Source organism: Archocentrus centrarchus, chromosome 2 (assembly GCF_007364275.1).
Source record: "Archocentrus centrarchus isolate MPI-CPG fArcCen1 chromosome 2, fArcCen1, whole genome shotgun sequence".
In the NCBI taxonomy this organism is placed as follows: Eukaryota; Metazoa; Chordata; class Actinopteri; order Cichliformes; family Cichlidae; genus Archocentrus; species Archocentrus centrarchus.
Window position 1 is genome coordinate 21,623,185 of NC_044347.1, and position 21,754 is coordinate 21,644,938.

The window sequence follows — 21,754 nt, forward strand, 5'->3', positions numbered from 1 at the left end:
TTTTATATACATATATTCATGTGAATGACTAGAAAAGAAAACACTATATTCTTACAAAGGAATGATTCAGCACAATCATATTCCTAAGTTAAATAGTAATTTGATACAAAATTACTATAATAAATAAAACTCATCTCATTGCTTTTTTTATTCACACATACCAGTTATACAAACAATAAATTACAAGTTCAGTGCTGTGTTTCTGTCATTCAGCGAGAGGGGTTTTCCCCACTGGAAGAGTCAGAGTCAGGTTGTGTGTGGAGTGTGTGTGTGTGTCTCTGAAGTGTGTGTCTGAAATACTCTGTGCAATTGTTGGATTGTGTGGATTGTTTCAGCGTGTCTGCACGAGTACATTACTGTTACAACATGGTTGAATACTAACACATATATGAATGATCTATGCATTGTACAAACATTGTCTACATTGTGTAAATAAATGTGAATGTGCGAGGGGCGAAGAGAAAACATTCTAAGAGTGACCCAGGCCACGTCGCGTCAGCAGTTGCTTCTTGTGCTTTGTTTTCTCCTGCATGGATGCCAGATGGGTGAGGTTGGCCACGCAGGAAAATGTAATGGGTGCCAGACACTTTTACACAATTACAGGAAGCTATATTCCATTAGGTGTGCAATTAACTTTACTTTGTAATGCTCGGGATAAAATATTATCTGCAAGAAGTGAGGTAAATATTAACTGTTTTTATATTTTGTCTCCAAAAAAAAAAAAAAAACAGATAAAAGCCTCTGTGGGGGATTTTAAAGAGGCAGTCTACTTAAATTAAACAAAAGCTTACAGTAGATAAAGTAATAACTACCATGTTGTCGCCTAAATGAATCATTTAACATTTGGAGAAATACACTTATTTGCAAGCTTCTAAACTTTAGTTGAGAAGATTGATTTACACCTTGGAGCAGCATGCTAGCTTAGCTCAGGAAACACTGGCAAATGTGCGTCAAATTTTTACACTTCAGTTTTTGTGAAATAAAAACAAGGAAGCTATATTGACTCATTTATGAACTTAAGGGGTGCTCACGGCTATACTTTTAGTCTTTTTTGAGTGTATTTTTAATCTAAGATTAGCTTAAAGCTAGCCAAACTAGTTTTATTTTCAAACCATACGTTCACTTTAACATGACAGTTAAGGTAAAGATTGAGTGGCAACAGTCTTCTCATTTAACTGTCGGCAAGACACCCACGTATAATTCCACAAAAGTCAAATGTTTAGTCTTTGTCTTCTTGTCATAATTCAATAACAACATCTCTTTCTAGAGTGAGTGTTCACTGGCTAACATTGGAACTATGGCTACAGTAGAAAGACAGTAGTTCCAATAACATTAATGACAGCTAAACCAGAAGACTGTATGAAATGCTACTGTTTGCTGAATTAAAAAAAATAAATTCTGTAATCAAATGGAATTGCATTTATTTATTGGGTGGAAACACCAGATAAGCTAAGGCCTCAGTCACGTAGGCCTATAAACTGGTCGCAAATGCCCGGCAACCACCAGTTGCAAAGGAAAAATGTGTAAATGTGTTGGTGAGTGGATGCTGGAGGTTGCTGGTGCAGTCGCCCGCAGTTTTCACAGACTTGTCTGCAAACACTCGCTCTATACTCTCTGAGCTGTAGCGAAACTTTAAAAAGTGATGCAAACCAAAAATGGGAAATATTTGTCTCAACAGTAAAAGTTGTGCCTTACCACTGCAGCAAACACATTTCAAAAGGCACAACTGTTTCAAGGTGAGCAGTCTGTTTCTGGTTTGCGTTACTCAGTTTCACTTCTGGTGGGTCGTTTGCAAGTGTTTGCAGACAAGTCAGCAACTGGCAGTTGCCAGATGGTTGCAGACCACTCTCTAGACCTGAGTGTCTAGGGCTTTAGCAATCGATTTTACAGTGTCTGTTAGCAACCTCCAGCAACCACTCACCAACTGGTACATACACAATATATGTTCTTCCCTTGCAACCAGTGGTTGCCAGATGGTTGCCAACTGGTCTCGAGGTCTGTTTGAAGAGTAAAAGTCCACTAAATGTCAGATATTACACTTTAAAAACCACCCATAGGATTGAACAATTTCATCCCTGTTCCAACAGAATGTTTTGTGACATCATCATAATTTTTTTGTAAAATGGCCAACTTCACCCATCAGTGCTGAAAAAGGAATTGCACACAATATAAAATGAGTAAAAGAGTAAAGCGTGATGAAAAAAAAGGAGCTGAATTGCAAAAGGACAATAATGACTGCATTACTATTTCTCTTGCTGTCGTTGCGAGTATCCAGGGCACACAATGTCATATTAGCATCATTTCCTAAACAGATAAACAGGTACTAACACAAAAAAAAATAAAAATCTTCAGCACCAGCATAATGACTGACATAAATGGAGCTGAGAAGAAGCTTCAAGATGTAGTAAAACATGTTCACGGTATATACTGAATGTGCTTAAAACACAGGCCTGAGTAGTGGCACATAACATGCACACACATACTACACAGGCATTAAAACCAAGCACTGCCTCAGACCTGTGAGTCATTATTACTCTCCATAAATATTAAGGAGTGTCATGGTCACTTTGCCCCTTAGTCGACTTCTTTTTCAAGATACTGTGCTGCTGTTACACCGAACGGGTGGTTATCGAAGTCAGTAGAATCAGTACTGGTGTCTTCAGGGTAAACTTTCTTCCTGAGCTTATTCTGAGGGGGAGGCAGTCTTGACCTTGGTACATTTGATTAATTCCAGAGCTTTAATGCAATATGTCATCCATGTCTGGGTTTTCATGTTCGTTCTTGGTCGAGTCAATCTCCTCATGCACCCTCAGCTGGAAACTGTATTCATAAGCTATCTGTTTTCATTTGAATTTTCATTTACTCATCACAATGGGAAATAGTTCATGTTAAGTCTCTAAATCTGATTTTAGTCATCGACTGGATCAGTCAAAGAAAGACGCAAATGCTTGAAGTTGAGACATATGGGTAGCTGTGATCTGTCTGCATCTCCTGTAATGTGGATATTTCACTCACATTTCTATAAGGAAAAACATTGATTGGAAGAATATGGACCACTATTTAACAGAATGGAAGGCTGCTTAATGGAAGACACCTTTTGTTGGTCAGAGCTGCCTTTTGTCACTATTCAGTTGTGAGCCACTAAAATATCAAAAGGTACAGGAGATAGCGATCTAGGATCATGACATGCAGTGTGAAAGTTGTGGGACTGATTAAGTATGAGATGAGTAACAAAGGCTTACCATGGTTGGGGCTCTTGTCTCGGACACTCAAGACAAAAGACAATTTCCAAATTCCCACAGTGAACAGAACACATGGAATCATAAGAAGACACAAAACGCATGCCATTACAGGGCAACACACACTAGGCCTCCAGAATTTGGAGACTGAAGTAAAGACAATTAGTTATTGTCCATGTGACGTGCAACTTAGCCACGGCAGGGCAATAGTCATCACTGTTATATCAAAATTGCCCTCTGTTCTGCATAGCTATTGTTTTCCAGGTAGTTCCTCTTCCATATAGTCAGGTGCATCCATGCCAATCTGCCTCTGAATGTCTTTGTGTCTGGTCTGGGCACTATCTGACAACATTCACTGTCCTGTTCAAGGTTCAACATCTTTAATTCATTGGTTCATAGTTCTACATCCAGCACTTGAGACTTTTATCAAATTACACTTTTCTCTTGCCGCCTCAGCATTTCTTCACCAGACAGTGTCTGAAGGCTGAGGGGCGGGCACCCAGCACACATCCTTTAGACAGTTTCCCATCCTGGTCCTTACACTGCACTGTCCGGCTCTGCCAGCCAGTGTCACAAGTTCTAGTGCAGGCCATCCATGGCCCCATTACCCACTGCGGCCCTGGGGTTGGGGTTGAGAAACCTGGAGCTGTGGGTGGCTCCGGGACAAGAAGAGGAGGAATGGAGGAAGACAAAGTGGTACTACTAGTGGTAGTGGTAGTGGGGGTGGTGGTGGTGGTGGTGGTGGTGGTTCTTGTCGTAGTTAACAGTGTTGTAGCTGACTTTGGATTGGGGACGAGAGGAAGTGCCCGTGGCTGAGGATTTGTCCGGCGGGGCATGAAAAAGCTATAACGGACATCCAGGGGCTTTTTGGCATCTGTAGCGAGAATCTGAACCACCAAGGCTTCTTGAAGAGCCCCGGGGCCCATGCTGTGAAGCCACTCGTCTCTCTGGCTCCAACCGCTGTAGTTGAGCACAGAACCGTTGAGTGGGATGATTGTCTCGGAGGTGGAGATCATGAACTTGCCATTTAGGAGGTATTCACCATTGGGCCGTTGGAGAGCCAGGTAGGCGGTGTACCGGGTTTGGTCCTTGGCCTTGTGCTGACGAACCTTGATATGAGAAGAGCCTGCAGGGATCTTCACTACGTCAGTGTAGCCCTTACTGTTTGGCAGTAGAGAAAGTAGAGGGGTCAGATCAATCCATAAGACATGATTCTGTTCTAACAAATTTAAAAGTAGCCTCCTGTGATTGGATCTGCTATCGTGTAGTAGCAAATCTGAGTAAATTTAGATTTGTCTAGATACACTATTAGCAAATGCAAATGGAAGAAGTTAAAGAACAATAATCAGTAGATATAGGCATAAGTAATAATGTGTGGATACATTTTAGATTAACACTTATTACGTGGCAAACGTGGCAAAGTCTGTCAGCTGATTTTACAAGCCTTACAGTGGCATTAGCACAACAAAAAATGTAATCTTAAGCAAACTGATGATCAGATTTAACATTTAGTTAAACCTTAATCAGAATTATATTTAGGCCTGAGTATCACATAGTTTTTCACGGTACAATACTATAATGACACAACACAGGTATCACAATGTAGCAGTTCTGCTACATCCAGTTATACTATATTCCAGTTATACTGGAAGACAATCAGCTGTGATATATCACAACCTCTGTGTAACTAAAGGTAAATACCACTAAAAAAACAAACAAAAACAGGACTTATTTAGTGCACTGTGTTAGCCGTGCTTGTGAATATAATTATTAATTTGTAATGCATCCATTCAGTTAGCTAACTTATTCAAAGTCCAACATTTTACCCTGCGAGTTTCTTCTTTACTGCAAATTAGCGTCCATTTACTCTGCCTTGATGTTTTTCACAAGCACCGCCATCAGGAGTAATGAAGTAGTGGTGCTGGTATCTAAATAATTGCATGAGTGTATCATGACATGAAGCCATATGATGCATTGGAGTATCACTATTCTCTCCCAAACCTATTGACATTGGGGTGGCTGTGGCTCAGGAGGTAAAGCAGGTCATCTACTAATTGGAAGGTTGGTGGTTTGATTCCTGGCTGCTCCAGCCTGCATGCCAATGTATCCTTGGGCAAGATATTGAACCTCGAGTTACTCCCGATATATTCATTGGGGTGTGAATGCGTGTGCGAATGTTAGCTAGAAAGCGCTTAGATATAGGAAAAAGTGCTCGTATGAATGTGTGTGTGAATGGGTTAATGCAAACATGTTGTATAAGCGCTTTGAGTGCTCAGCTAGGGTAGGAAAACGCTTTATAAGAACTAGTCCATTTACCATTTTAAACAAACTGTATAAGTCTCTGGTGAATAATACTATAGTACAAATGTTTTTATAAATAACTTGCATGCACAAACTAACCAGCTTTAAACTAATAATCCCTCTCATGCATGTATGCAATGGATCTATAATGCACAAAGTTTATTACCTCTTCTTCGTGAAGTTTCCCACCACGCGTATGCATCCTGTGCCATCACCTCCACATATACCACATTTGTCAAACTGAAGCTTGGAGCCAATGATGCCATCGCACCCCGTCCGTATACATTTCCCTTTCACGCACACCGAGCTGCTGTATGGACGACACTCCGTCCCGTCTACCACCTGAAAAGAAAAAGTCGTTATGACTATCAATCCTGTGCATCCCGCACTCCATTAAATACACTGCACCACTGTTATGTAACTAACTCACCCTTTGAGAGAACACCACATAGTAGCCAGTTCCTTTTGCTCTGCAAGTTAACTTGCACACATCTTTAGGCAGAACTCCTGCATACTTAGGCACCCACTCAACAAAGGTCTTCACCCCTTTAGGATCTGTCTGGGGACCGTTGCGCACCTCACACTGCTCCTGGCGGAAACTCTTGTCTGCAGAAAAGTCCCATTAAATGAGGTTTGAAATGAGCATCTGCGCACTAATATTGTACACGTTTACTAATAACTCATGCATTCTCATGTGTGCTCCCACACTCACCTGATGCCGGGCACGGTGTGACATTGCAAGACCGATAAATGGCCCTCTTCCCCGTGCAGTAGCGACCGTTGTTGCGTGGTGGCGGGTTGTTGCAGAGGCGCTGGGCAAACTGAACCCCACCTCCACAAGTTCTGGAGCATGGACCCCAAGGACCCCAAGAACTCCAATTACCATGATTGGATGCCTGGCAGAGGGAGCACAAGTGGAGGAGAAGAGAAGGAAGATGAAAGAGGATTTGAGAAAAATGACAGCAGAGGAGAGATCAGAGGGTAGAAAAAGGATGAAGAGAAAGGGAAAAGAAAAAAGAGATGAGAGAGAACAATTAGCGCTTATCAAACATGCAAGAAGCTGGAGTCGGCCAAACCACGTGTCATAGGAAAAGCTGTTTGGAGCGAGATCTGTGATAAAGGAAAATGTGATGTTCACTGTGGAAAAGAGACAAAAAAAGAAAGGCGACTATGGTCATGTGATAGTAACTCTGTTTAAAGCCCCTCGTTAGTGCAGCAGAGAAGGATCTATCTGTGGTCAGAGCTCACATGCTTGCCCCAGAGGAACAGCCTGAATGAAATTCTTCAGGTAACATAATTATTTTTGTGTTTTTCCTACCAGCCATCTATGAGTCATCAGTGATAAAAATGACTGGATAAGTAGCTCTCAGCATTTTATGAGACAAACTTAATATTGTAATCCTTCTACTTCTTTGGAAACAGCTTTCCATTTAGTTCCACTGCTGAGTCTTTATGGTCCTTGAACAATTTCTTTCCACAGTAAAAGCTATTTAGTCTGCAATCATACTTTCAAGAAATATGAAGAGGTTAAGAGATCCCGAAGTCTAGCACGTAGGGAGTGAGTTTAAGGTTGCTCTGAGCAGTAAACTGCTCATCATACAAGGCAGCGAAAATGAAGTGAGTCAGAACTTGGGCCACATCTACTCATACAGATGTCTGCCAAGGATCCAATCACTCTCATCAAATGTCATGTGACAAACACACACAGAGAAAATGTTCTCTTCCTCACTCCCAATCTTTTCTTTTCTTTGACGTTCCCTCTCTTTTCCTTCCCTGATGCAAATACACACACACACACACACACACACACACACATGCACACAGAGTCGACAGCCTGCCAAGAACAGATGGGATCCTTTAACTCATTAAGGCCATATTCAATTTAGGTCTGTTTGAGTAAGGCCGACAGAACAAATAGCACAGATCAGCAGTGGCTTGAATATAGCAGACCACACAATGAAGCCACAGAAAGAATTTGATCTTCTGTTCTCTTTCATTTTCTGCTGCCTTTCTACTTCATCTTTTTCTCTCTTAATAGCACCCCTGTGTACTGTATATAAAGTTTATCCTTTTTCATTTGGTCGCCCACAAAGAAGTTTGTCCAACGTGGAAACGAGTTCTTAAAATATCAGTTTTTGAGCTATAAACAGAACTCTATTTTCAATTTGAGTCCCTTTTGTCTCTCCTGACAAGCACCTTCTGTCTCAGCGTCTTTTACCTTACATTCTGACACCACCTCCCCTCTTACCGAGTAGTGCTTCTTGCGGGTCTTGTCCACGCACTTTCCCTGCAGGCAGATGCGACCCTTCCCGCAGGGCGTTCCCTCCACCGCTGGCAGCTTCTTTGTCAGACACACCATCTGTCCCTGGCGAATCACTGCGCACCACAGCCGAGAACACACATCCATGCCCGGGCACACCGTGTACTCGGGGCCGAAGGCCAGGCGACACTGGCGTACGGCGTCGTAGCTCTGCCCCGGGAGCTCCTCGGGACCGAGAAGGGGCTGATGAGGTGAGTCCAGGAGACATTCGGCTGTGGAGTAAGGAAGAATTTTTAAGAATCTGTGCCTTGCATGCTGTTTGTGCACTGGTGTATGAATGCTTCTTTCAGCTGGCAGATAAACTAGGCCATTATGACCTATCACTCAATAAAAGTGCTGGTGCGGCAGCACATACTGTCAAGCCTTAAATCATGCTGTCGGTACACATAACACGCCGAAAGCCATGGAGCTGCTGAGCAAAATGTCAGCAGCTGTAGTGTTTTATTGTGGTCATGAATGAAATTGCCTGATCAAACTGGAATGCAAAGTATGACTCATCCAGATCTTCAGTTGCACTGCAACTCTGCTCTTTAAAGAACTTAACAGGATTGTAAACAAGCCTCTGTTAACAGAGATTATTGCTTTGCTTGGCAGTAAAAAGCTCTCAGTGATAGGTATCGCCAGTCAAATTCACATGGATACAATTTGGAGATGGCAGCCGGGGAAAAGTTCTCACTTTTAGAAAGAAATTACAAATATGTTCTGAACCACAAGCATCATTGTTCTCGATTTTTCTCCCACGCTCACCGTTGCCGTCGTCGAAGAAGTCGGTGATGGTTGCCGAGGTGCACCGGCTCCAGGGTTTGGAGGCATCGATGGAGGTAAGAATTGAGGACATGAGTCGCTTGTCGCTGTTAACTCCAAAGCGTTCCTCGCAGAACTTGGAGTCGTCGGGGGACAAACCGAGTAGGTGACCTGGGGGCACAAAGAGAAAGGACTTGTGTCAGATTTGCACAAGCAGCAATATTGAGAAAAGAATACATACCTCGTTTTTATCAGATGTATGACATCAGGGAATACTGACGTGATAGTAATCAGTGAGAGAAAGACACAGTGCAAGCCATGGCTTGTTTGCATCTTTGCGTTGCTCTGTGTGTGTGTGTATCCATGCCTACCTATCTCATGGGCGACAGTAAACGCGGCGTGAAGCCCATCGTCCTCGATGACAGCACAGCTCCTCTCCGGAGAGCAGATGGTGCCGACGTCCGCCATGCCCAGGGTGTCGCAGGAGTGATGGCCACAGAGGTCCTGGACAAAGAAGATACTGCACATTTAAATCTAAACCTGATAATAAAAAAGAAGAAGCAGTGACTTCATCTTCAATCAAGATAATTGAAGGTTGCTATTGTTTTGACTTAGCTTGCTCTAGATGAAGCCAACTCTAAATGTGTATTATTGTGTTTACCATTTTGGCCACTGGCTACCTGTTTGAACCGTAGACTCTATAGAAGACTGAGGGCAGCTATACTGATTGCACCTCTAGACGGGATAGTAAAGTATTACTGTGCAAGTGTACAGGGTGACTTCCAGATATGGTGGATATCTCTGCAATATACAGAAAGTTGTAGTGAACTCTGACAGCTGTTCACATTTAATTCATCCTCTGCCTCCACATCTCTCTGTCTGCATCGCCAGAGAACATAGTATTGATCCTTGTTTTGATTCCCACACATGTCCGTGCAGATGATGCCTCAGGCAGCACTGCCTGGCCGCGCTGAGTGCTGAGATCAATCAGCAAATCACACCGCCCCACCAGCACACACAGGCCTGCACATGAGCCTGTGCATGTGCATTCACACTTACAGTGCAAAAGGACATGCTTAAAATATGAATTCAGTACGTAGATATGCATAGATATATTGAGACAAACATTCATGCATGTCCACACACACACACAGCCCATGGAGAGGATGAATTGTCATGTTAAATGGTGCTGACAGGCCTGCTGGGTGGTGTGTGAGAGGCTCTGTGGGGAGGGTGTTTACCCGTTCCGGGCTGATCGGTTTGGAACAAACTGCCTTGTGTTCTGCATTCAGTGACTGGGTGGGACATGCTCACACAGAAACACACACTCAGATAGCTATAAGTAGCACTTTACTGGAAACTCACAATGCACACAGATACAGAGTACAGGAAGACAGTATGTGCTTTTGCCAATTAACTGCTGGATGAAAGAGGAGTAAATGAAGGCGGATTCTGACTGCACAGATGGGTAACTAGAGCCAAGCTGAAGTTTCTGCCTGTGTGTGTGGACAAGCCTGAAAACTACAAAAGGAAGCTTGTTTATTTTGCTCAGAAACTTCATATTTTGGCTGTTTCTCTCTTCCTTTTTCCCATACTCTTTCACCCCCACTGCTCTCCATTTCATTTATTTATGCATTCATCCCCTCCCACATATTAATGTGAGAATGGTTTTTATATACACGGCTTTCATTGATATAACTCTGTGTAACAAGTGGGTAAAAAACTGGAATCTCCTGTTTGATAAATAGTAATATGTGATTAATACAGAAAATACCCCCCACCCCCCCAACTTCTTTCCTCTGCCAAGACTTCCTAAACTTGCTTTCATCCGAAGGCCTCTACAGACAAGCAGTGAAAAAGAAAAGCAGGGCGAGTAAAGAAAAATAAGTTCAGGAATCAGTCGCAGCTGGGAAAGGATGGAGGGTTGCCGGAAATTAAGGAGAAGAACAGAAAGGACAAGGAGTTATAGTAATATTGGCAGAAATAACAGGAGAACAGGTGGCAAGCTGTTTGCAAAGGTTGAGAGATGATCAGACCAGTGTGTGTTTGTGTGTGTGTGTGTGTGTGTGTGTGTGTGTGTGTGTGTGGTACGAGACCACTTGCAGTCTAAGCCAAGGTTAAACAAATAATCAGCCAGACCCAGGCACACAAAATAGTCCCTCTTGCAGTGAGAGTTTAGCTCACTCTGTGAAACCCGCTGCAGGTTGATTCCTGCGATTGCAGCCAAACACTGACTGTACCAATCACGAATGATTCACTGCCAGTAACAGTGACGAAAAGCTGACACGAATTTGTCACAAGGTAAATATTAGCCCCTTATTGGGTTTTTCGTGTTCTTTATGGTTTTCGATATGCACAAAACACGACTATTATGTGGTCATAATAGTAGTGATTAGTCATAAAATGTCCTTAAATACGTAAATTTTTTTGAAGCTAGGGTAAAATATAAGAGGGATGGACTGTCCACTTTAGTTTATGACCAAATACCTTTGAGAACTGACATTCACATTAGCCTTAGCCATGGTTCTTTGTGCTAAGTACAAAAGGTTTGCATGCAACTGCACTAAAGAGTTGGAACCAAGTGGTTGAGACATATCGTCATGAGCTTGTTAGCATGCCCAAAATTACCTAGGCATAGATGATTTTACACTGGATTTGACAATGTGGCAGCATGTGCACACTGAGTAAAAGTGGTCCCAGTAATGATCCCTGGAGAACACCGTAGTTTATCAAAGGACAGAAGCACTTCTGTCATCTACTTGATAGCAGTAAACATAGGATGCCATAGTCCCTGCTTTTGGAGGTGCCACACAACAGTAAGGCAGGTTTAATAATGACACAGGGTGGATTAAGCTGCACTTGGTGCAGTTCAAAGGAAAAATTACTTATCACTTAATGAGAAAATAAATGAATAGTTTGCTGAAGCAAATAAATTGTGTTACCCCCCCCCCCCCCCCCCCCCCCCCCCCCCCCCCCGTGGCACACGAACCAATCTTTAGTCCAACATCAAAGGAAACTTTAGAGCATGACTGCAAACAGGAGTGTGTCTTAAAGTCACCGAGGGAGTGAAGAGGGTGAGGCTCATGTGTTGGTATGGGACAAATCAAACTCCTTGAATAGTTATGTAATGTGGACAGACAGACACGAGGGCCAGGGGGGTCGAACGCTTGGGATCCAAAAGCTGTCTGCAGGTTGTCAACATATGCCAGACGAAGTAAAGCACATGTGAAATATCAAGAACACTGAAAACAAATAGAGTAACTAGCTGTGACGGGGGCGAGGGCTGGGAAATGTACACTTCAATGCATGGACACTGGAGAGGAGAGGAGGCAAGTGCACAGGAAAGGGAGGGAGTCGAAATCATACACATGTTTATACTGCTAGAGGCCAAATGACTCCAACTGTGTGGAGGGAATGGATGGTGTACAGTTTGTATCTACATTAACATGCTCTGGCATCTCTTACGCAACATAAGGATAAACACTAAAACATTTATTGTATTTTCCCCTAATTTATGTATTTATCTAACTGCTGTCTTTTGAGGAGATGTTCTGGAACCAATTTGGAATAATTCACACGCCCAGAAATTTACCTCCAATCCCTGGACTGTGTTTGGAGTCCAGACTGAAAACTCACAATCAGCTACTACAATACAATGTGTGGAAAGTGGATTCTGAAATGCTTAACCTATTTGACCTGACTAAAATCACACTGACCTAATCTCAACCCCAGCTGAAAAAAAGTAGGTCCAATATTTCTGGCATCACGAGTACTTGCTAGCAATGTCAATACAAATATTTGAAGCAAATGGGGGGGGGGGGGAATCAAATACCAGAATGAACACACACACATATATGTCAGTATATCCACAGCTCTGCAGCTCTGGCTCCCCTTATAGTAGCGCTTTGTCTACTGTACACAACAACACGGCCAAATAGTGTCCCAAGTCCCCTCAATGTCCCCTCAATGTACCCGTTGTATTATTCTTGTGCTGGTATGTGTGGAACTGGGTGACACGGCCACACGGGTCAGCACACTGAGGGTACTGGGTGTTGGAGTAATTGGACCCAACCACAAAAGGGGCGCGTTCCCTTCAACCCTGTGCACTCCGGCCTTTCCGTGTGGGAACAATGGAGCGGTCTGACTCCACAGTCACCGTGAGCTCTGGTTCTACTTCGGTGGACGCCAACAATCAGGCTCTGCTTCACAGTCGCTCCAAACGCACAGATGAAAGGTTTTCATATGAAAACTGCTGTCCTGTCATTTGACACCTCTGACATTTGGTGAAACAGACTACAAGGAACACTGAGCTCAGTCGAGGCTACATTCAAGTTTCCATTTGGGCTACAAGTTATGTTCCTGAGAAAATAGCTAACACTTAGTTAACATTTTCTTTTTCAAGGCGAAAAGCGGCAAGGTATGAAGCACTCGAGCACAATCAAGTTATTTTCTTTCTGGCTCCCAGTCAGTGGAAACATTAATAGCTGCATTCTGTGTGTAGGATCTGCAGCTCTTAAGCTTAACTCATACTTATTAATTAAAGGCAATAATGAATAACTAATTAATTAATGGTAAAATATGCGTGTTTTTCTCATGAAGAATGGGGATAAATGGACATTTCTCATGATGTCAGCACCTTTGCACTCTGCAGCAGTGTGGTGAAAATGTAACACATCTCAGCCCTGCTCGTCACACAGGGCGACAAAGTAAAGCAACAGCAATCTAAGTGTTCACAGAATCCTGATAATAAGCCTTTAATAGCTGTAAACTTCTCTTTGATTTATTAAGATCATGACCCCAAAGCTAGGTCACGCATTACCTTATTGTGTTTATGCTTATTGCACATGCTAACCACATTTAGGAGCAGTTGGGTTCATTTTTCCTGCAGAAATGAGACAGATAGAAATCAAGAAGCCACCTTATAAAGTTCCTTAGAGGACTTTACTGTGTTACAGATGATTAAAGGCAGTGCTGAGAGGCTGCATCTACCGCATGACCTCCAGGTTCAGCAGTGAAGGTGAGATGGATGTGAAAGAACACCCAGAGACAGATTTGTGAATAATGCAGGAGCTGCGATAGGTGACACTAAAATATTGTGCTGAGTGATATAGTAAGGATAATATTGGCCATTTTGGAACTTAAAGTACATCACTGTACCTTTAGGTATACAGTGGCCTGTCACTTTGGCAGTATGTGGAATCCAGTCTGAGTTAAAGCTTCAAGTTGCACTTGAAGGCAACTTTTAGCCCTTAAAAGGGCATATTTAGTTATCTCGAGGTCGAAGAATTAGGCCTAGGAGGTACAATCGTGTAAGCTGTACCTATAAGGACAGAAATGGACTTTTATATTATCGACATTTCGGAGCATGTGCATGATATTGCACTTGAGTTTCAAACTGTGCAAGACGGTGAGCTCTTCTATAGGCTGCTGAAGGTGAAAAGGCAACTTAAACCAGTAGACTGACACTCTGATGGATGTGTTATGCCAGGGTGAGCATGGGTATTTTAATAAGATCAAAGCAGTAGAACAGCTGGAAAAAAATCACAGTACACTGCCTGTCATGTTTCATAAAAACTCCCTGTCCACTCCGAGTCTGTCTGTCTGTCCCGAGTCTGCCTGAGTATCTGGATTAGTGTTTCCATGCCCATCTGACCTGCCAAACCCAAGAATGCCACTTCCTCCTGCCTGAGCTGTCTCAGTCATACCCCTGCAGGTGTAATGGCAGAGGAACCATGAGGTGGTTGGGCACACAGAAACTGTGCTGACCTCAAGTATGCACTACCGGCTGTCTTGCCAGTGCACGACGGTGCCAAGTATGCACAAGTGCAGGAGACCCGAGGTAATACCATTGCTACAATCTTTTTTTTTTTTTCTTCGCCCAAGCCATGACAAGACCTTGCATGACTTAAACTCACCGCAATCCAAGGCGAAGCCATCTGACACTGGAGCTAACCACCACAAAGCCACACCCGAAGAGGTGAAAAATGCATGCAGATCTGCTGTTGCTGCCCTGCGGCTTTGGGCCAGACAGTTAGGGAAGGAGGAGGAGGAATAAGGAGGAGAGAGAAAGGGATGGTGAAAGACGGGATAGATGAGTGTGGTCTCAGTAAGCGTAGGGCTTCTCACAGGGTGGATGTGTTTGTTTTTCTGACAGCTCCCAACCCCAGCTGACAGACACTGGAAAAGTAGCCGGGACAAAAAAATGTGCAGACAGGAGTGATGAGAGAAAGAAAAAAAAAAGGGGGGGGGGGGGGGTGAAAACTGGGATAGCTACCTAATTAAATGCTGCTTCAGGGGGAGTTTTAGGGATATTTCTACACTGCACCCTGCAGCTGAGTTCAGATCTCCTACCCTGCGAAGAATGCGTGCGCATGACCGCGGACACGCGCCTCGGATCACAGACTCCGAGGCTTTGGGGCTGTCAGGGGACTGGGAGGGGGTAGATGGAGACAGAAGGGCCTGCCCAAAAAAACACCAGGCGCAGGAAATACGGTTTTTATGGCCGTTTCACACACACGCTGCGCTACATTACGCACGCGAGATTCAACAAAAAGAGGATGGGAGGAAAACATAAGGGGCAAGAAAATAAATACTATAGGGGGTGAACATAACCTGAAATTTGTGGGAAACAGTTTTTTTGCAGTTTTATCCCGGTTCACTCAAGGGAATTGTTCAAACATCTGGCGTTTCCCCGCCGGCTTAAATGAAAATAACTACTATATAAAAATACGTGACGTGTGCGAGCTGTTGTTACTTCAGCGTGTTTGTGTGCAACGAGCCACTGAAAGGTGTGATATGCTTAGCGAGAGTGAACCAGCTGCAACCGCGTGCACCATCAAAATCAAAACAAACTGTGGCGTCACTGCCACAGCTGCCTCGGCATCACACCGGGGCGCTAAGCCGCCTCTTCCCGGCGCCTCTTTGTGAGTACGCAAGGTGAGAAGCGACAGGTGGAGGCGCGTAAAGCGAGGGAAGTCTGTTTACCTGCCTGGTGAAGAGGATGGCGGCATCGTGGTGGTGCTGGTGGTCATCGTCCAGCGGGTTCTGCTGATTCTGCCATTTGCAGAAGCTCTTCAGCGTTGCCGCCGCGTTCTTGGACACCTCCAGCCCCTTCTCCTTCTCAGTGACCGTGGTCACTTTGACCACCGACAGCCGGATGGGGTTCTCGATGCTGGCATGCCCATACAGTTTAGAGGCGATGGAGGCCAGCGTGAGCAAGTAGTGGTTCAAGTCTTTGCCATATTTCTTAGTCATGGTGTCGTCCGCCACCAGGAGCAGCTCCACATACCTGGCGCGAGAGACCGATCTCTTGCGCCGTACACCAGGCTCTGGAGAGGGTGCTGTGGCGAGCCGGCTCAAGCATCTCTGCCCGTGCCCGCCGTGGTCATCTTTGCTTTCCGATTTGAGCCCCCCACGGTTGCGTATACCCTTCCCGCGACCTCTGCTCCGATGTTTGCGTCCTCTGCGCCTGTCGCGCGTCCCGCAGCTCTCGCGGCCATCGCTCATTTCTTCGAAGCTGAAACTTTCGCGCGTGAACACGTGGAGCGCGCTCTCCGCATCCTTGTCCTGCAGGGCGCGCACATCGTGCTCGTGTCCCTTTGCCCTGATGATAGGAGTGATGATGTACCGCGCGTCCTTCACTGCGAAGAAGCCCTCGAGACCTCCTCCGCAGAGGTTGAAGACGGCCAGGGACTCCGGGTTGGTGTTCACTGTCCCGCGGTACACGCACTCCCGCTGCAGAGGCGCAGGGCTCTGTCCCATCATAGCGAGCGCATAATGGGGGCTGAAGTGATGCGACAGCACCGACTCATCTCGTTCCATGTCTAGCTGAAACCGGCTCCCATCCAGGTACACCAGGTAGCCAACCTTCCCTCCTCCGTGGTAAATCCGGTCAATAGTCCGCACAACCCCGTCTGTCCTCCGGGCAGGTGTCAGAAGCGACCCGCTCGCAGGTGGAAGATAGAAACCCTGGAAAGTAGAAAGCCCTGCTTCCAGCTCCAACTCCACGACGCACAGCAACAGTAGCCGAAACCAGAGCATGCTCCCGGTCAGAGCACCAAGGAGCTGCAACATTGTTCAATACTACCCGAAAAACATCTATGTATCCACTAAAACAAACCCGTACCAGCCGAGGATACAACTTTTAGTGTTTGTTCCTTCAAAAAGCGCATCCTCTCGGTGTCCAGATCTCCCATGCAAACAACACACAGCAGTAACCAACAGGCAAGCAAACAAAACCATTGAGGGGGGGAAAAAATAGAAAGGAAAAAGAGCAGCAGAGAGGAACTGTGTCAGGCTGGAGAGCACCGAGCTGAACTTGGAGAACAAAAACACAAAGTTTGCTCTTAATAGGACTCGGAGAGAAAAAGTCCTGCCCCCTTTGCGCTCAATCACCACTCCTCCACCCCCACTCTTTTCTCTGTCTCTCCCTCTCTTCCTCAAATCAGAGTTAAGTCAAGTGCTGGAGGAGAGAAACCTTAACAATGCTGTCACTGGAGTATTTTCTCCTGCCTCAGCAAAGGAAAGAGGAGGCTGTTTTTTATTTCCATCCGGATCATTTCTGAGATGCAAGAAAGTGTAAGAAACGGAATCTCTAAATGATGACTTTAAGTCACTTCAGGCTGTGAAGGAATAATAAAAATATAAAAACTTATGGTTTCATTAGTTTCGAGATCTCAACATCACTTCTAGTTTTCAATAGAAAACTTCACCAAAACAAGCTGGCCACGGAAGGGCAGACCGCTGCTTCCGGGACCAGCAGCACTTTATTCAACTTGAACATTTCACCATTAAACACCAGCCTGTTATTTTTACACTTTTTACACCACTTTGACTCCTTTAATAATTGAAGGCCAACAAGATTTGAAAGGAGAGTGTCAGAAAACTTAAAGCAGGATAGATAATTTATGGCCATTCCTGAATAAGAACTCCGGGAGTTCACTGTTCCCGTGTGAGAACATTTAATGGTGTGTGTGTGTGTGTGTGTGTGTGTGTGTGAGTAGTAAAAGGAGGCGATGGAGGGAAATCTGTGAGCGCGCATACAGTAGGCGGTGTATTGCTCCAACCGGGAATGAGAAAGAAAAGGAAAAGTGTGTGACTCTGCAGGTGTGTGGCTGTGCCTGAAACTGCCCTAGGAGCTGTCGTGATTATTTATTGTACCTTTTAGGGGTGGGGTGGGGGGTGTATGGTGGTGCCAACGGGATGTCATACTTGTGCGCTGAGAGTTATTTAGCCACTCGCTGGAGCTGAAGTCACCGCGTCTCACTCATGCACAAACAAGCATGCTCTCAGAGGGCAGCCAAACAGGAGAGTGGCTTTTCTTAAAAAGCCTTCCAAGACACTGCTCATTTGCTGACTCACCTAACAGCTATTACCTTCACACACCAGCGAGGGGGGTGGGGGTGGGGGTTTCAGTGCGCGTCTGTGTGCCGAGAGGAAGGCCTCGCTTTGTGGATAGATTCCCTTCCTCCTCCTCCTCTCTGCAGAACTTGAGAACAGATATTACATTTCAACTTTGCTGCGTCAAACGGTGAGAGAGCATGTCAGCTCTCCTAAAGAGCTATAATCCAAAGCCTTTTGGATGACTGAGTGGTGTGGGCAGTACAGTGCACAGATGTAGCGGGGAGTGGGCATGAGAGCGCGTGTGGGCGGACGGCGGAAGCTGGGCCAAAAATGGGAACACGGTGTGCCGCCACTGTAAACCCTGACACCCCCTGTCAAATCCCGCCATGGTATGATCCACCCATGAACCATCCCACACTAAAAATCAAACTAAAGCAACCCTCCAGACAAATGTCACAACTTAGGGGGTTTACTATCTAAAACTTGCAGTAGTTTCTGGATTCAGATTTATTTATTTATTTTTTGGGATTAATTGCAAATTGTTAGGGGCTCGACACACGGGGAGCGACGTCGCTCGCTCTCCATTCATTTCCTATGGAGCTTGTGCGATGAGGCGACAATCGCTTGCCCTCCTCCAGCTAAGCGACCGGCGACGTTCGTGCATGTGAAATTTCGAGCTCGTACACGTAGACGTGCACACGCGACCAGGCGACGCGACACAACAAAGTTGGAAAATGTTCTACTTTTGTCGCTGTCGCGTGGCACTAAACCAATCAGCAAGAGTTTCATTGACTGACCAATGAGCGAAGAGTATGCTACACACTGCAGTTTGCAACCACTTTCAGCAGGAAGGAAAGCATCGTTTTAGCTGTGTTTGACTTTCCTATATTATATGACACTTCACGCAGTGATTATCGAGTTAAACATAAAAGGCAGCCGTATGAGAACGTGTTGGTGCAAGACTAACATTAAACAGACGGATAGAGAGGACTTTTGTGCTAATATAGGATGAACGCGAGGTTGTCTTTTTCTTTTGTAGAGGTGACTTAACAGCAAGATTTCTGTCAGTTCCAATAAAATCTTCAGACTCCTCATCTTTATTCCCATGTCTGACACGGACTGCTTTGAAAATGTCTAAATCCCTCCAGTTTCATAACCAATCACATTTCTTGGAGACGAGTGACGTAAGAGCGCGATTCGCAAAGCTGCCGTCGCTATCGCGTCCCGTGTGTTCGGTTTCACCCCAGTGGCGATGCGACCCATTCGTCGCTGTCGTTTGTCGCTCCCCGTGTGTCGAGCCCATTAGAGTGTGTGAAGGTGTGCATGTGTGTGTGAGAGGTGGTGGTGGTGGCGAACTTGGGCTCATGACCTCCTAAAATCGTTGTTACAGCCCTGCTGCTCAGCACTAAAGCCTGCTACACTCCCGCTCAGTGGATCCAATATCAAGCTCAACTTCATGTCCAAATCAGCCAGCTGTTATGCAATATCTACACCCCCCCCCCCCCAGCGCCTCTCCCTTTTCCCCTCCCTGTCCTCAAGTTTCGACCCCCCCCCCCCGTCTCCTTTACACCAAACAGTCAAGTGTATTGCGGCAAACAGACGCCCATAAAGACGGCTCAAACCAGAGTTCCGTTTGCGTGAGAGAGAGTCTTTGATTAAGATGGACCCTTGGTCCTTGTGTGGTTGAGAAGCCATTTATTTCTAGTGCCTCTGAAAGTTAACGTTTTGGGGAAGTGTGTTTTCCTATAAGTGCATGAGCAGGGTTTCAGATATTTAGTATCGGGAAGTAATGTGGCCAAAATGTTTAAATTTTTAATACATGTGTTGAAAAGTGCTGCAGCTGCAAGCTGGTGGCAGTGAGCCTGAGCAAAAAAAAACAAAAAAAAACTTCTCCCCAGCATCTTTCAAAGCATCCACAGAAACTACACACAGACACATGCTTTGGCTCATATCCTTCCTCTCCCTCCCTCTTCCTCTCTCCTCTTTGAATCTCACACACTCAGCCCATTGGATCATTTTTAATCCCCATCATGTGAAAGCAAGATGTATGCCAAAGCAACCATATGGACATGAACCACCCCCGTTCTCCTTGCGCGCGCGCGCACACACACACACACACACACACACACACGTATATGCACAATCGCATAGTAACCCGGATCACATGTGCAATAAGCAGGCTGCATACAGTATCGCACACCACCAAAACAAGATGTGTGCGTAAACCCCGCGTGCCGAGCCACGTGTGTGCGGGGGACCAATCCACGTCCTATGGCGGCTGCTAGGGGAGGGAATCCAATACGGTTAATTGACAAGCCGAGCCTTTTACATAACCACCGGACGCTGTCTAAGTGCTGGTGTCTGAATCTCCCCCACACACACACTTTTTTTTTTAAGTCTCCATGACACCATCTCCTCCTCTCTCTCTCTCACACACACACTCTGCATCTCTGCATGAATGAAGAGAACGGCAATCACGTAGCTTGTTCTCGGCTGAACAACTGATGAAGTGGGTGCGTGCGTCTCCCATCTCCTTTTTGCCTCCACCTCTCTTCTCACTTTCCACCTTGTTCGCCCTCCTCGTGGAAGCCAGGTGCGGTCTCAGCATCTGTTATCACGCCACCGAGGGAGGCCAGTGTCCCCTGAGCCTCCTGGTGACTCAGCTGCACACGCACAGCTTCTCACTCCGCTTGAAAAGAACACAGTCAGCACAAACTCTTGTATCCACAATGTATATATTATATATATAGTCATTTAGAAAAGAAAACAAACATACACATCAAGGATTTCAAAACACAGCGACACGTCTACAGCTGGATCAATCAGAAGCAAATGGAAGCCTTTCAAAACAGACTAGATGGAGGTCTGGATGTGTGTGATTATAAAAATCAAAAACAGATCCAGGTTTGAATGACAGCAGCTTCAAGTTTCCATAAAATTCTCTATATCTTTGAACATATTGCATTTGAACACGTCATGACTGCTTAAAAAAATATCCTGGTTTTCATGTTTTTTTTACAGAAGCATTTCCAGTGAAGAACACAGTGTCCTAAAGTACAGTAAGTTGCTGGAGATGTAAAGCTCAGTAGGCTGAATGGTGATTTAAAAAAAAAAAAAAGGTAGATTGTAAATTATTAAAACCTCCTCCTGTCTTACATTTCAAGCCCCAACACTGTGAACTGAAGTTGTTTACCTGCCATTTTTGACAAACACGTACACATTTCGTCATCGCGCTTCCTGCGTTTTCCCATCACGGCGTCAATGATGAAAGAAGACAAAAATCTCTCTATTACCATTTGCATTACTGTCTTCGAAGAAGTATAAACGTCCCTACTGCATTCAAATGTTACAGTTGCACAGAGAATCACAATGAAGTGGCTGAACAATTAAACATTTAAATTCAAAACAAGTGGTGCACTAAATAAAACAGTTCTGACAAAGCAGCAGCAGCAGTACTGTAATATTAGTCGTACGCTGATTCTGATGCTCTGATTGCATGTTTCCCAGCTCGACAAATGATTTTCAACAGAGTGCAAAGATGCCTAAATAATGCGGTCGATGCTTATAAAAACTGCACAACTGTGACAGGAAGTGTCAAAAACTAAACATCGCTGTTGACTTTTTAAACAAAAGACGCATAGTGGAAGAAGCCTGACTGCAGCGCATTTCAGTCATTTTGTCAATAATAAAAGTGTTAATCACGATCTCTAGTTAAGCACTTGGTGAGTTGGCAATTAAAAAGTACTTGACTAATGCAGCTCTAGCATTAGCTCTATTTGGTCTGAGTATAAGACATAATATAAACCAT

General features: G+C 44.8%; 1 protein-coding gene across 1 annotated transcript; it reads right to left on the reverse strand.

Moving 5' to 3' along the window:
* Positions 1-34: 34 nt before the first annotated feature.
* Positions 35-16,901, reverse strand: adamts5 (ADAM metallopeptidase with thrombospondin type 1 motif, 5 (aggrecanase-2)). Its single transcript, XM_030751089.1, has 8 exons — positions 15,589-16,901; positions 8,976-9,108; positions 8,608-8,775; positions 7,789-8,072; positions 6,253-6,436; positions 5,971-6,146; positions 5,707-5,882; positions 35-4,400 (listed from the first exon to the last, which is right to left on the reverse strand). Exons 1-8 carry the CDS (start codon positions 16,675-16,677, stop codon positions 3,692-3,694), a joined length of 2,919 nt encoding a protein of 972 aa, XP_030606949.1. The 5' UTR covers positions 16,678-16,901; the 3' UTR covers positions 35-3,691.
* Between the last annotated feature and the right edge of the window lie 4,853 nt (positions 16,902-21,754).

Excerpts from the sequence above, each read along its gene's own strand:
- adamts5 (XM_030751089.1), bottom strand. The coding sequence starts at position 16,677 with ATGTTGCAGCTCCTTGGTGCTCTGACCGGGAGCATGCTCTGGTTTCGG. Across the intron at positions 8,073-8,607 it reads CTTCTTCGACGACGGCAACG|CCGAATGTCTCCTGGACTCA; the intron begins GTGAGCGTGGGA and ends CTTACTCCACAG. Across the intron at positions 4,401-5,706 it reads GGAAACTTCACGAAGAAGAG|TAAGGGCTACACTGACGTAG; the intron begins GTAATAAACTTT and ends ACTGCCAAACAG.